General features: G+C 48.1%; 3 protein-coding genes across 4 annotated transcripts; 2 read left to right on the top strand and 1 right to left on the bottom strand.

Moving 5' to 3' along the window:
* Positions 1–567: 567 nt before the first annotated feature.
* LOC135625643 (basic helix-loop-helix protein 79-like) lies at positions 568–2,989 on the top strand. The gene is made up of 7 exons (XM_065130703.1): positions 568–1,129; positions 1,420–1,641; positions 1,729–1,863; positions 1,962–2,036; positions 2,241–2,429; positions 2,517–2,616; positions 2,808–2,989. Exons 1-7 carry the CDS (start codon positions 758–760, stop codon positions 2,843–2,845), a joined length of 1,131 nt encoding a protein of 376 aa, XP_064986775.1. The 5' UTR covers positions 568–757; the 3' UTR covers positions 2,846–2,989.
* A 2,287-nt stretch (positions 2,990–5,276) lies between these two features.
* On the top strand, positions 5,277–8,280 carry LOC135625126 (pollen-specific leucine-rich repeat extensin-like protein 1). Its single transcript, XM_065129476.1, has one exon. The coding sequence runs from the start codon at positions 5,846–5,848 to the stop codon at positions 8,030–8,032; it is 2,187 nt and encodes a 728-aa protein (XP_064985548.1). The 5' UTR covers positions 5,277–5,845; the 3' UTR covers positions 8,033–8,280.
* Positions 7,333–11,471, bottom strand: LOC135625127 (tubby-like F-box protein 5). 2 transcript variants are annotated; one of them, XM_065129478.1, is made up of 6 exons: positions 10,930–11,471; positions 10,358–10,840; positions 10,122–10,209; positions 9,551–9,683; positions 8,795–9,469; positions 7,333–8,688 (listed from the first exon to the last, which is right to left on the bottom strand). In XM_065129478.1, exons 2-5 carry the CDS (start codon positions 10,742–10,744, stop codon positions 8,797–8,799), a joined length of 1,281 nt encoding a protein of 426 aa, XP_064985550.1. In that variant the 5' UTR covers positions 10,745–10,840; positions 10,930–11,471; the 3' UTR covers positions 7,333–8,688; positions 8,795–8,796. The 2 variants fall into 2 exon arrangements, with proteins under 2 accessions (XP_064985550.1, XP_064985549.1); XM_065129477.1 differs by having other exon boundaries at positions 10,358–11,471.
* Between the last annotated feature and the right edge of the window lie 1,872 nt (positions 11,472–13,343).

Raw genomic sequence — 13,343 nt, forward strand, 5'->3', positions numbered from 1 at the left:
AACTCGAGATTGGACGATGGTGTTACTGCACGGCAGCACTAAGCTAAACATGTACTCTTCACGTCCGTCTCAAACGTATCTCTCGGGTGCTCTGTGTGCTGAAAAGACGGACACACGCTAGCGACTGTACACGGTGAGACCTCCATGCGGAATCAGGTGAGCCTCTGCAAGTTGGGTTCCCATCTTGAAATGAACAATTCAACGAGGAAGACACCGTAAACAGCGGCCAAGTACCCACTTGCCTTCATAATGCCACAGTGCCATTCCTAGCGACACCCCATTCTAATCATCTAAACCAGCTGCATTCCTCTGAATCCTTCTTGGGAGCGGAGCGTCCATGCGACGGACGTAGGGTGTTCTTCTCAACGTTGCATCGGCCGGCCGGCGGACGTGGCGGAACGATTGGACGCGTTAGCGCCACGAGGGACGAGGCCATGTGTATGCCTTTCGTGGCCCCCCCTCCCTACTTCCGGCTTGGATTTACGGGACACGACCACGTGTCGGTCATGTCAGGGTGGGCCCCTACCCCCCTCATGGTCATGGAGGGTGGAACAGAGGCTATCTCGTTCCGTGCTGCGCACTGGCAACAACTGGCCTCCTCCTCTCATACGCATCGTTTCATCTCTGTTCACTCCCTCCTTGAGGTCATCTGATCCATTGATTGCTGTATATATAGGGTCCTCAGCCTACGGGAGCAGAGTCAGAGTGATGCGAAGGAGTTCGGCGACGCCGGCCCCCTGAAGACCTTAGAAGGATCATGCAGTGCCTGCGAACTCCTCTTTCGGATCTCTCCGTGTTGGAGAGGCAGAGAACGCGTGCGGAGTGGCAGCAACAGGGGCAAGAGCAGTCGGTTTACCATCCCTACGATGCCGATTACTGCATGCAAAGTCTCCTTCCCGTGGAGACCTCCTTCCGGGCGCTCCACAGCTGCAGCGGCGGGGGGGCGAACGAGAATCACGGCAACGTTCATGGATCGAATGACTGCTTCAGCAACGCGTGGCCGGATATAGTTTCGAGTATGCATTGTCCTGTTGTCGGTGCCGCTGCTAGTGTCGAGGAAACGAGCGTCAATGCGAGCAGCAGCAGCAGCTCGAGGAAGAGAAAGTCCGAGAATACTCGGAGATCGAAGGTAAATCATCCATTTTTGGCTTCTCTATCTACATATTCTCTCCTCGCAAGTCGAAAGATTTTATCGCAATTGTTCCTAAATTCAAGAACCACTTGAGCTCTGCCGTCAAAAGTCACAGAGGCACAGCTTTGTGATCCTGATTTCCAGACATTATCTGTTCTACATGTGTCCTGGGATCGTAGATGGAAAAGAAAACCATGAATTTTGAATACCAGAAAGAAAACTATTGCTTGTACATCCTTCTACTATGTTCCAAGATGTCTATCGGCTAAAAGTTGTCAAAACTGTAGGAGAATAGTGGTGGTAGTGATGGTAAAGATGATAGCAACTGCAAGAGAATAAAAGAAGAGACAGGAGGAGGAGCAGCACCACCGGAGGCCAAACGACCGAACAAGAGAAAGGAAGAATCTGCGGACGCCTCGAAGGAGACTGACAAGGCGCCCAAGTCGGACTACATTCATGTAAGAGCTCGACGGGGTCAGGCCACAGACAGTCATAGCTTGGCCGAAAGAGTACGCGAATTGTGACTTGCGGGCGCTACATTCCCATCTCCTTTCGTCCGTATGCACGTCTCCTGATCTTTTCCCCCGGTTGCGTAGGTGAGAAGGGAGAGGATCAGCCAGCGGATGAAGTACCTCCAGGATTTGGTGCCCGGATGCAGCAAGATCACAGGAAAAGCGGGCATGCTAGATGAGATCATTAACTACGTTCAATCTCTCCAAAGACAAGTGGAGGTACGATATGAGCTTCTTCGTCTGTTCCTCTCGAACATCAATAAACAGTAGCTCGGTCTTAACGTGGACTATCTTCGTTCTCCTGCGTCTTTCCGCAGTTCCTATCCATGAAGCTGGCTGCTGTGAATCCAATGATGGACATCAACATCGACAGCCTCTTCGGCGGCAGAGAGGTAATGGAACTTCATCCCCACATTTTCTTTAAGATGAAGCGACGACTTCTTAGTGGCTCTATGAATTCAAAGCGGCACGTAAGAGTCAACTACTCTCGCAGCTTCTCGATCATTTGGATGCATTCGATCGATCTGAAGCGTGCATCCATACGAGTCTCTCGAACAAAAAAATTCCTGTTCTGACTTCCCCTGATGCCGGTGCAGATAAATCCGACCTGCAAATCGGGCATCATTCCCATGATCGGCATGTCGTCCGAGCTATTGGACCAGTCCTACCTTCAATTCGGCTCCTTGCAGCATGACATGTTCATGGATTCTTCGGATTTATTGCTTCGTCCGAACGTCAACCCGCCGCCGGCGGTTTCTGATACATCCCTCGGATCATGTTTGAATGTAACACCTCCGTTTACCACGTTCACAGCATTTAGATATGTAGAAATCTCTCCGAGCACCTTAACAATATTGCTGCGGACATTTCAGGTCAATGGGTCTTCGGTTTGGAATACAAACCTGCAGAACGTGTACGGTGTGGAATTCCAGCTAGGAAGAGGGACAGCCCTCCCCTTTCAATCATTGCAAGGTAAAGATTCTCATCCTCTGCGAAGAACATCATGATGCATCGGATGACATCAAGAGAAGTGCTTCTGATAATTGAGGATATCCACTTCCGATGCTTTAGTACTAGTAAAAAGCAATCCTGGCAAGCTACCGATTTGATCTTTTCCTACCAAAAATTTCTTGCGAGTTGATGCACGACCAAACTCGTTGCAGGTAATCTTTTACCTAACAATCTCAAGATGGAGATGTGATTGCTAATCCACCTCACTGGAGTTGGGAGTATTCCTACCATGCTCGGAAATGTATTCGTTCGCGCTGCAGCAATACGAATATTATGTATCATATTGACCATCATCGTGTTGGTGTACCTAATAAAAGGATTCGAACTGACTCAACATGTTTTGCATTTGATCCATGCTGCCGCGCCATGTCGGTCATATCAGCATGAACAGATAGCCGCTGCTTTACAACATGTTTCGAGTGCCTTGGCACTCCGACATCACCATCATCGACGTCCATTGCGATCAATTCACGCGGTCTCTGCTTTCGTTTATATGTATCTTCTAGCTTCTTCCGCCTTGCAGTAGTTGCTGCTAACACTTGACCCGAAAGGCCAGAACAAAACCACATTAACATCTCATGGCAGGAGCTCGGCACGACGAGCAAGCTTTTTTGTTCATGATCAGAGGCAAACAAGATCTTGTTTCTGCAGCCGATGTGAGATCAGCAACGCTGGAAATCCAAGAACTTGCCGGCTCTGAAGCATGGACAATAAGCCGAAGAGTTCTACCCTGCTCTGCCGTTCACTATTTCCAGTCTTTGCGAACATGATTTAGCTGGAGATGCACTACCGCAGCATTCTGAGTAAAAGTTGTTCCAGGAGACCAATTAAAAGTAGGCGATATTTCACGTTACACATCGACGAAAGTTGCATTCGGAACATGTGAAAATGGGACGTCTGAACTAATCGGGCAGTGCATGTCGTTAATCGGTCCCCGGTGGGCATGCGCAGTGGCTTTCCATGCATATGCTCACCACCTTTTCCGATGGGCCTCTCGGTTTCTTTGGGTCGCCATCCTTGGCTTTGGTTGCTGAAGAAGAAGATGGAGAGGACTCGATAAAGAGAGATACGTACATGGACTCATCCGCACAGAGGATGCATGTCCGGGTGCGCTATCTCTCTCTCTCTCTCTCTCTCTCTTTATGTGCGTGTGTGTAAATTCTATGAACAGTTGATGGGTCCATAACCGGATGGAGAGAGAGCGTGCGAACATTTGTCCTCTCAAGTCACCTTCACCGGAGAGGCATGCAGTCCTTTTGGAGGGTGGGTTGGAGCTTTCGGTCAAGGGATAGCGACTTGGCGAGGGAAAGAAATAATGGCGATGCGGCTTTCGCGGAGAGGCAGCGGCAGCCAAGGTAGATGCGTTGGTATCTTCAGGAGGAAGCGTATCATCATCCCCCCTTTTACTTTTGACTCCGTTTACTTTTTACGACTGTCGACCACTTGCTTCCATTTCTTTATAGACTACACCGCAGATGCCAACACTCCCGTCAGATGCCTCCTTTAAGTTCCGCTCCACGACAACTGTTTCTCTGCATCGACGACGAAAGGTCAACTTATCCAAATAAATGCGAATATTACAGGAAAGTTGTGCATCTCTCCTCCTACAAAAGCCACATGAACTGAACATGTTCATCAACAAAAAGGAAGACGCTTTCCGACCTTTTTTCCTTTCAAGGGTTTGATTCGTTAGATCAATTGGGTGATCTGAGAAATCCCGGTTCATCTAGTTCGGGTTACGCATGCAATTGGCTATTTAGATCCGTGTCTAACTAAGCCTGGAGACAGTAAAAGATTATGGTATCGATATAGTGCCTCTCTCTTCCGTCCTCTTTCTCCCTCATCTTTTTATGTGAGAGAAATTTCCACCAACCAATAATGGAAGACGGAGAAGATGAAGCGCAGCGTCGTGGGATGATGAGTTGGAGCGCATCAGAAGCGGCCTCATCCGCAGGTGAAGAAGGTTTATGACGAGAGGCAAGCACGAGGCTTTGCCGTGCTAAGAGTCCATCATTGTCCCACTAATGGCAGCTCGATCGATCCTACACCACAGAATTAATCTCCGAAGACGAACCACTTTTCCTCGTGTGTCAGTCCATATCGCAAGAACAATCGATTGGATCATCTCGATGAATAGAGGTGGCAGGGAAGTCATCTAAGCTTTGTCGACAGCTTTGATTTGCCTTGGTTTCGGATTCTTACAGTGTATCCTTCACTGCACGCCTGGCTGGGTTCTTAAAATTAACTGGGCGAAGACAGATCGGTGTGCCGCAGTTGAATTAGACCACATGAGTCGTTCACAGGAGGACAAATAATCATCAGTAGAAGCCACTTTGCTGCGGTGCCTATCAACATACATGACAGATTGAAGCCCCCAAAAAACACGCCATCGTTGGTTAGCAGAGAAGCAAACCAAGGGCGATCCAGATTACAGATTACTTCTTCTTCATCTCTGAGTAAAGAGAGAGAGAGAGAGAGAGAGAGAACCTGAAGTGGTCCAAGAACAGTCCCCCACCCCACCCACTTTCCCTGCAGCTTTATTAATGACCGGTGCTACCTTACTACGACGGTAACAGTATTCACCGACACCACGCTGCAACACACTGAACCAATGAAGGACGCAGTTGAAGAAGAAGAAGAAGAATCACTTATTATAACTTCGATTTATCCATCCGACCCGATTCGACCGATCAAAGGCAATCTTCCGTAGATCGACGGCATTTATGTAACTGAAAGATAGTCTTCTACTCCTAATCCTCGACGATCGAAGGAACCAAATGATCTCACAGGAGGTGGATGCCACGTGTCGAAGCCGCAGGCAGAGAGATGTCATTCGAATACTGATGGTGATCGGCTTTTAGTGTGCCTGCTGACTTTTTTTGTGGTTGACCGGATGCACGAATTCCCTCGCAATCCCTCCGAAAATTAAATTCCCTTGGAAGAATGACATGTCCACGGCATTCGTCCTCCGATGAGTCCGTCATATGCTGTGCTAAGGGTGCCGAAGAAGAATTCCTAGAAACATTTTGCCTAAGAATATGTGTTGGGTTTTGGATATACCAATCTTTGAATTCTATCAATATGCAGCGGAGGAAAGAATGAGATGCGAACCCCAACGCGAAGGGTTCGGATCAGCTGCTGATGTGTATATATATATATATATATATATATATATATATATATATATAGCATGCAGACGACGAAGACTGCACTCATCCCCCCCCCCCCCCTTGACGACGCCTGTTGTCGTTGGAATTCGATGGAAGAAACACTACGCGCGGCCAAGCAGCGCAGAAAGCGGAACAAATTCCACTTCCGGTTGAAGTTCTGGAAATCCACCCCGAGATCACCAAAACCTGCGGCCCCGTTACCTCAACCCCCACCAGAATCCCACCCACAATCGCCGACGCCTACTCAGACGGAACCTACTTCACGTTCACCTTCCTCTTCCTCGTCGCCGTCGCAGTCACCGTCGCCGTCAGCATCGAGGAGATTCGATGAAGGACCTGAAGGACAACCACAACAAGGGACTTCTTCGCCGAGGAGACTCTCTCCGCCTTCCAGCCCATCGAGAGAAACTCCCGCTCCACCGGAATCAACTCAGGGAGTTTCTCAAACTCCATCATCAGCCAAGCCTGAAATGACCACCACGGAACCAAAGTCCCCGAGTCATCCGCAAGAAACCCAAGAGCCCCAGGAATCATATCCTGGGAAGCCATTGGAACCGCAATCAGAGTCCCCAAGCCATCAGCAAGAAACTCAACCCCAATCTTCCGAAGCTCAACCTCCAAAACCATTGGAGCTACAATCGAAATCCCCGAGTCATCAACAAGAAATCCAACAGCCTCAGGAATCCCATCCTCCCGGAGTCCAAGCTCCAGAAACATCGGAACCACAGCCAACTCATCAGCAAGAAACCCAGCCTCAAGAATCTCATCCTCCTCCCCCAGGCCAAGTTCCAGAAACATTAGAACCACAACCAAAGTCCCCGAGTCATCAACAAGAAACCCAGCCCCAGGAATCCTCTTCTTCCCAAACCCAATCTCCAGAACTATTAGAATCACAACCAGAATTCCCAAGACATCAGCAAGAAACTCAGCCCCAGAAATCCCAATCTTCCGATGCTCAAGCTGTAGAACTATTGGAACTACAATCCAAGTCCCCGAGTCATCAACAAGAAATCCAACGACCCCAGGAATCCCATCCCCACCAAGTCCAAGCTCCAGAACCATTGGAACCACAAACAAAGCCCCCGGCTCATCAGCAAGAAGAATCCCAGCCTCAAGAATCTCATCCTCCCCAAGTCCAAGTTCCAGAAGCACTAGAACCACACCCAAAGTCCCCAGTTCATCAACAAGAAACCCAGCCCCAGGAATCCTATCCTTCCCAAGTCCAATCTCTAGAGCTATTGGAACCACAACCAGAGTCCCCAGGACATCAGCTAGAAACTCAGCCCCAGGAATCTCAACCTTCCGAAGCCCAAGCTCCTGAATTGTTAGAACCACAACCAAAATCCCCAAGTCATCAGCAAGAAATCCAACCCCAGGTATCCCAACCTCCTGAAACACTAGAATCACAACCAAAGTTATCACCCCAACAGCCCCAGGAATCCCAAACTCGAGAAATACAAAAATTACAACCAAAGTCACCACCCCAGCAGTCTCAGGAATCCCAACCTTCTCAAGCCCAAGCTCCGTTACAAATGGAACCAATACAAGAAAAACTAGAAACAGATGTCGAGAAAAAGGAAATTGCAGAACCCTCCAAACCTGCACAGCAAACTCTAATGGAGGAAAAACCTAGACAGGATGTCGAAGATAACACAAAAGAAGATACTGAAATCACAATAGAGATGAGTCATGGGAGCCAAGAATCAGAAGAAAGGATCAAAGACCAACCAAAGCCCCCATATACTAGGGAACCTGATGGTCTCAGAGGAAAACGGCACGCTACGTCGGTGGCCGATATCCCACGGGCCTCACCAATCCTCGGAGGAGATGATTTCCAAAAGGAGAGCGAAGGTGAGGATGTCCGGAAGCTGAATATTAGGCACCCACGCCATGCAGGGAGCGATCACGCAACAAGCATCATAACCTTAGCCGGTGAGAATGAAGGTGCGTCCATGTACATCGGACGCAAGATATCACGAGAGGCAGGTATTCAGAAAGAGCATCAGATGGACGAGCACCCGAGTGCAGAAGAAGGCGACGGTATGACCGAAAGATCTCATCAGACAAGCAATGAAGTTGCATCAATCACAGGAGTGAATAGCAATGTGCAGAGCGTCAACAACTCGCTACTTCGTGAAAGCTCCTGCAGCCAAGGGGATCCAGGAGTTCACTTCTTCTTTTCCATCAAAACCAACTACGCCCGTTAAATCGAAGATTGAGATAGGATCAACCCAATCTTCGGAGACTGCTCCGGTAAGTACCAAGAAGGGATGTATGTACCAGAGAAACCTTCTCTGGTACACAGAGGAGGGCAGAGCAAGCAGAAGAAACGATTTGATTAGCTATGGTTGTCATCGATATAGCTCTGATGAGACAACAACAAAATAAAAACAAGGCCTATGGCCAACCAAGCTGACATCTATAAACAAGATCTATAAATTCTCTAGCTACAACATATCATGACACGGCATGAGCGCAAATGGTCATCCTTGCACTTTGATTGCGACGTTAAGAGCTTCATGATATCCAGTTTGGATTGCGAAGGCAATTATTTGTACCACGTATACATGAGGCTTAATGATTTCTAACAAAGCAATTACTTGTACCACCAACTAGGATAATGTATTATCATACATTGAGGCTCTTCGAATAATACTCATGAGTCAAGTTCCTTGATCAGCCACAAAAAAAAGGAAAGATTTGACTTACAACAAATGTTCTTCAGGCGATGATGAGAATGAATCACTCGGAAGGTGATTCTACTTGTAGGTGGTCGATCAGGGAAATGCACAAGAGCACATTACACACGCATGTGTGCGAAGATTTGCATTTGATAAAACGATCACTCCTCCTTTGAGTGTTCCTGAACGCGAAAAAAGCCAGCAACCAAAGTTCCTCGGTGAAGAATATCAAATCGAATATTGAGGAGAGGTAAATATTTCGGAGAAAACAGAGGAGGAGCCGTGTACCTTCATTCACATGCTGGCTTAGTGTCGAAGCTCGTCAAGCAAATTGCAAATGCCTGGAACGCGGAGAGTGGATATCGATAATCCATGGTGAAAATGTCCTTTCCTATTTTCCCAAACTGGAGAATGACTTTTTCTTGCTCTGCAAGGGAAACGTGGTAGGAAGGATCCACGGCAGCCACGAGCTGGAAATTCTTGACAGAAGCCACCGTGACTCGCCCTCTGAAGTTCAAGCACCAGCACTGAAGCTGTTCGTGCCATCTCGGGGCTTTATTCTTTAGCATGAGTGGCGCCCCATTGGTCTGGACAGGTGCCCGTGATTCGGTGAGACTGGTGGAAGAAAAATCGATCACAGGTTCCTTTCCCTTTGCAACTGCTAAGCAGGGGAGCTGTTCGCTGATGGAGTGAATGAAACTGGTGGGAAATGGGACGCTCCCCCCTTCCTGGATGGAGGAGACGGGAACAGAGTGCATGGTGCACTGAATTCTTCTTGGCCCTCGAGTTCGCAGGACATTGAGTTCGTAAGCGATGGTAGCGATGTTGTAATTGCCAGCGGGCACTCTTGGTGAAACTTGCTTGGAATGGATCCTTCGGGTTGATCGGCTGCCGGAAGAGACCGCAGCATCACAAGGAGGCTGGCTGTCATAAACTGTAAACTTGGTTCCCAGAAAGTTCGACCTGGTTGACATTCAAAAACACAAAAGGTCCATCAGAGATCAACACAACACGATTCAGAGGAAAGCAGAGGGCATCACTTGCCTCACTTTTCCAACATAGCTGCTGCTAGCTCGAGAGAAATCATCGGTGGTCAGTGAAATCACAAAATCGGTGCTCGTTGCACGTCTGATCTTGCGGGCTGCTAGCAAAAGCTTGTCGTTCTGTCCATGCAGTGCTGCGATCATTAGAAGAATTGTCACCAACATTAGCAAGCAACAAACGTCCTCGCTGAAAATTGAGATCACTGACAACCACATTTGTTTCATGCGGATGTGTTTATAGAATAATCAACAGAGACGGCTTAAATCAAAATGATGACTACGAGAGATGCAGGCGCGATCGGGGTTCGCATATGAACATCATGTCCATAGCTATGCAAAGCAGCGGTGCCAACACCCTGCTCGATCACCCACCCGTGGAACAGTAGGATAGCTGATGTGATACTTAGCTTGCTCTGGTTCCAAAATACTGGTAAACAAAGCATTCAAGAACCGATGGAAGCAACTTTGTAGCAGTGACAGATTGCAGAAGATTCACAAGTCACAACTCGGCTCCAAAAAACGAAGCAAGAGATGTAACGAAAGCAAGCATGGAACTGGAGAAGGTTACTTACATGGGCTGAGACCCAAGTACAGGCGGAAGGTGGACGTCGCTCGCTCCCTTCTGATGAAGCATTGAATTGGATTATCTCGTGGCCCCGGCTAATCTCAAGCGAAAACCCAAAAATTAGAAAGGAAACCAAGAGAAAACGATCTATAGGCCACAGGCCATTGCAAACCCATCGCAAGCACGATGCGATCTGAGCCCGAGAGGGATAACAGACGAGGAACTCGGAGAAAAAAAGGCAACCTGCTTAAGGGAGATAGGGAAGGTGATCCGGCCACATTGCTGGGGGGGTTTGACCACTTCCTTCGTGATGTCCCGCCACGAATGGCACACGGCCGCGCACGCCAGCACGTGCCACCTCGCCGGCCACGACACCTCGCTTTCCTCCACCCGCCGGATGACGTCCAGCAGCAGCTCAGGAGGCAGGTTCGCCCACCTACCCTGCTGGTGCTGCTGCTGGTGCCGCTGCTCCAGATCCCGTTGATGGGACCAAGGGTGCTGATCACATCCACGGCCATGCCCGGTCATCGTCCCTTCCGGGGCACCTCCTCCTCTGCCCCCTCTCCTAGACATGCTCCCCATCCCGTCCCTCATCTCCTTCAGCTCACGGACGAGGCTCTTAAAAGACATTTCGACCACCCTTTCGTGACACCAAGATCCAAAAGTTGTGGGGCTCGTGGGATCAGGAGAAAACGGGCGAAGCTTGGTTTGAAGATCTATAAGATTCTGAGAAACTCAAAAACAAGAAAGCGCTTATAATATAAATCTCTCTCTCTCTCTGAGTCATCAGCGATTACAAAGGCATCCGGTAAAACCTTTCCTCCGGAGGCGACATACAGCCTCACGAATGTCTGGTTGTCCGAAGCAAAACGAGATCAAGGGAGCCGGGACGTGAAATCGAAATCTAGTAACACTTTTGTTCCGACGGCCAGGAACTAAAGCGTGAGAAGAAGATCCCCAGACTTCAACAAAGAACAAGAAATGGGTCGCAAAAAGCCATCTTTTTATTTTGTTTTTATTTTCATTTTTTTTGCCTTCGGCTTTCTTTTCTCCACCTACAGAACTAAAAGCCCACTCAGATCCATGGACGATTCCAGTGAAATAAGGGAGAAGACAAATATCGCCAATGAGGCCGATTACGAAAAGAGAACTTTCCCCATCCCTTTTCCTATCTCCTCCTTCCTCCAAAGAGTATCAGATCAGGAGGGAGGGGGAAAATCTTGGTTTCATTTGGACGAAGAAGGAAAAACAAAAAACGCAATCAATATCTTTTTCGCTCGGAATTGACGGAAACAAAAACAATGGTGGAGAACGATTTCCCCACAGTGGCTGCCCCAAGAAAACCGTTTGAATCCCAAAATAGGCTCCCCTTCGTACTCTCCTACGATATATATATATATATATATATATATATATATATATATATATATATATATATATACCGTTTATCTGCGGTTGCAGACTTTGGTTGATCACAATCTTATTGCTATTTTGGATCTAATCTTGAGGCCCCACAAAGTATGTGTTGCCTTCAATTATTTAAACAGAAAAGATATGGGGAAAAAGGCAAGACGGTCGGGGGTGCCTCCCAACGTCGCCATTTGAAGAGTACATCGCTCTAAATACTGCGGGATAAGAGTGAGATTGCAAAGATGGGGTCCCACATTGATGACTAGATGTAAGCTTGGATCGGCAAGACGAAGGAATCTACGGGCGCTGCAGGTGAGGTGGTGGCTTGAATGGGGGGATCGGGATCTCTAATCCTGTTCGATGGGTTCGGGTTTCACCCATTCCGATCAAAGAACGCGCCAAATCAGATCAGGTTTGAAGCTTATTACTCTGATATTAAACTATGGTTTTCTTTCTTCTGCGTCCCAATCATCTCTTCGCATCTTCTTTTGTTATATTCCGCTTGTTTTGTAGTCTTCAAAACTGCTCGATATGAGACGCCATTTCTCCGTGTGCGCTTTCGCATGGAAGTTCTTCCCTTGTTGGCGTCTTCTCGGTGGATGGACTCCGGATTCCAAGGTTGATGTCCGCTGTCCGTCCCTTCAAGGAACTTGATTGCTGTCGCTTTTGCTAGCTCGGTCGATAGGCCTCGGCGGTGCTAGGAAAAGGCTGATGATGGTGGTGGTTGTATTGCATCTTCTATTCTGGCAAATCCTGACTTTTTGACGAGTTTTTTTCTCAACCTCTATCGTCGACCTCCGTTCACAAGCTTCTGATGGAAAAGTAATCCGATGGCATGAGAAGTCTCTATTTTAACTATCTATCCTGGCATAAACATCTGATACACCTAACACGATTCAAAGTGTTTCCAGTTATCGCCGGCGCCAGTTGATGCGTCTTTACTTGGATCATGTCCCAGTGGGTCCAAAAACTGTGGCTATATAGTGAGAAGCACTAATTGCTGCTCCCTGGCTGTCTGCGAACTGATTAGAAAGCGCACCTACCGAGTTATGTGGCTCCTTTGGACCCCTCGCCGGAAAATTATAATAATGAGGATCGATGGAGTTGGTCCCGACTATCATAATCCTCGGGGAAAGCTTGCGGTGATGGCCAGCGAGAGGGTAGAGGAGGGAAGGCCCATGCGATGCTTATCCCGTGACACGAATGCGAAGGGCGGGCCACATCCAGTTCGAACTGCGGGAACTCGAGTGGGAAGGCAGCGTTAGTCTCTTTCCTTGGCCTATTTCTCGATGCCGCCCTTCTTTAGTCTCGATCGCTGCAGGAGCTACGAGAAGCATATTCACGCTTGGCAAGTCCTTTTGTCGGGGACTCCAAACCTGTGTGCCAGTTTTTGGTAGCTGAAATAGTTAGATGCATCACATAGTATCTAATTTCAGATCAGAGAAAGCCATGAAGTGGATGGAAGCATCGTTGGATTGGTACTCTGTTCTCCTCAAATGGTTTCTTTCGCCCAAACGAAAAAGGTATATTACTAGACACCATAATTCTTGTGAGGGAATGGGTCGGCCTACAACCGGGTCTGGTCCTGGGCCAGAACCGGTTCAGCCCAGACCACTTGTCATTCATTTCTTTTCTAGTACTATATCCTGCGAGACTTGAGGTACAAGTTGGATTGTCTCTCGGATCTCAAGAAACCAAAATTAATTGAGGAGGAAGACGCTCTCTGAAAATGCACAACACTCGACTTTGCCTTTAGCAAGCTGCAAATGCAACACCTTGTGCTACATCTGCTGATGTAGTCGCATTCATGGAGAGCTGA

The sequence above is a fragment of the Musa acuminata genome, chromosome BXJ2-10 (assembly GCF_036884655.1).
Source record: "Musa acuminata AAA Group cultivar baxijiao chromosome BXJ2-10, Cavendish_Baxijiao_AAA, whole genome shotgun sequence".
In the NCBI taxonomy this organism is placed as follows: Eukaryota; Viridiplantae; Streptophyta; class Magnoliopsida; order Zingiberales; family Musaceae; genus Musa; species Musa acuminata.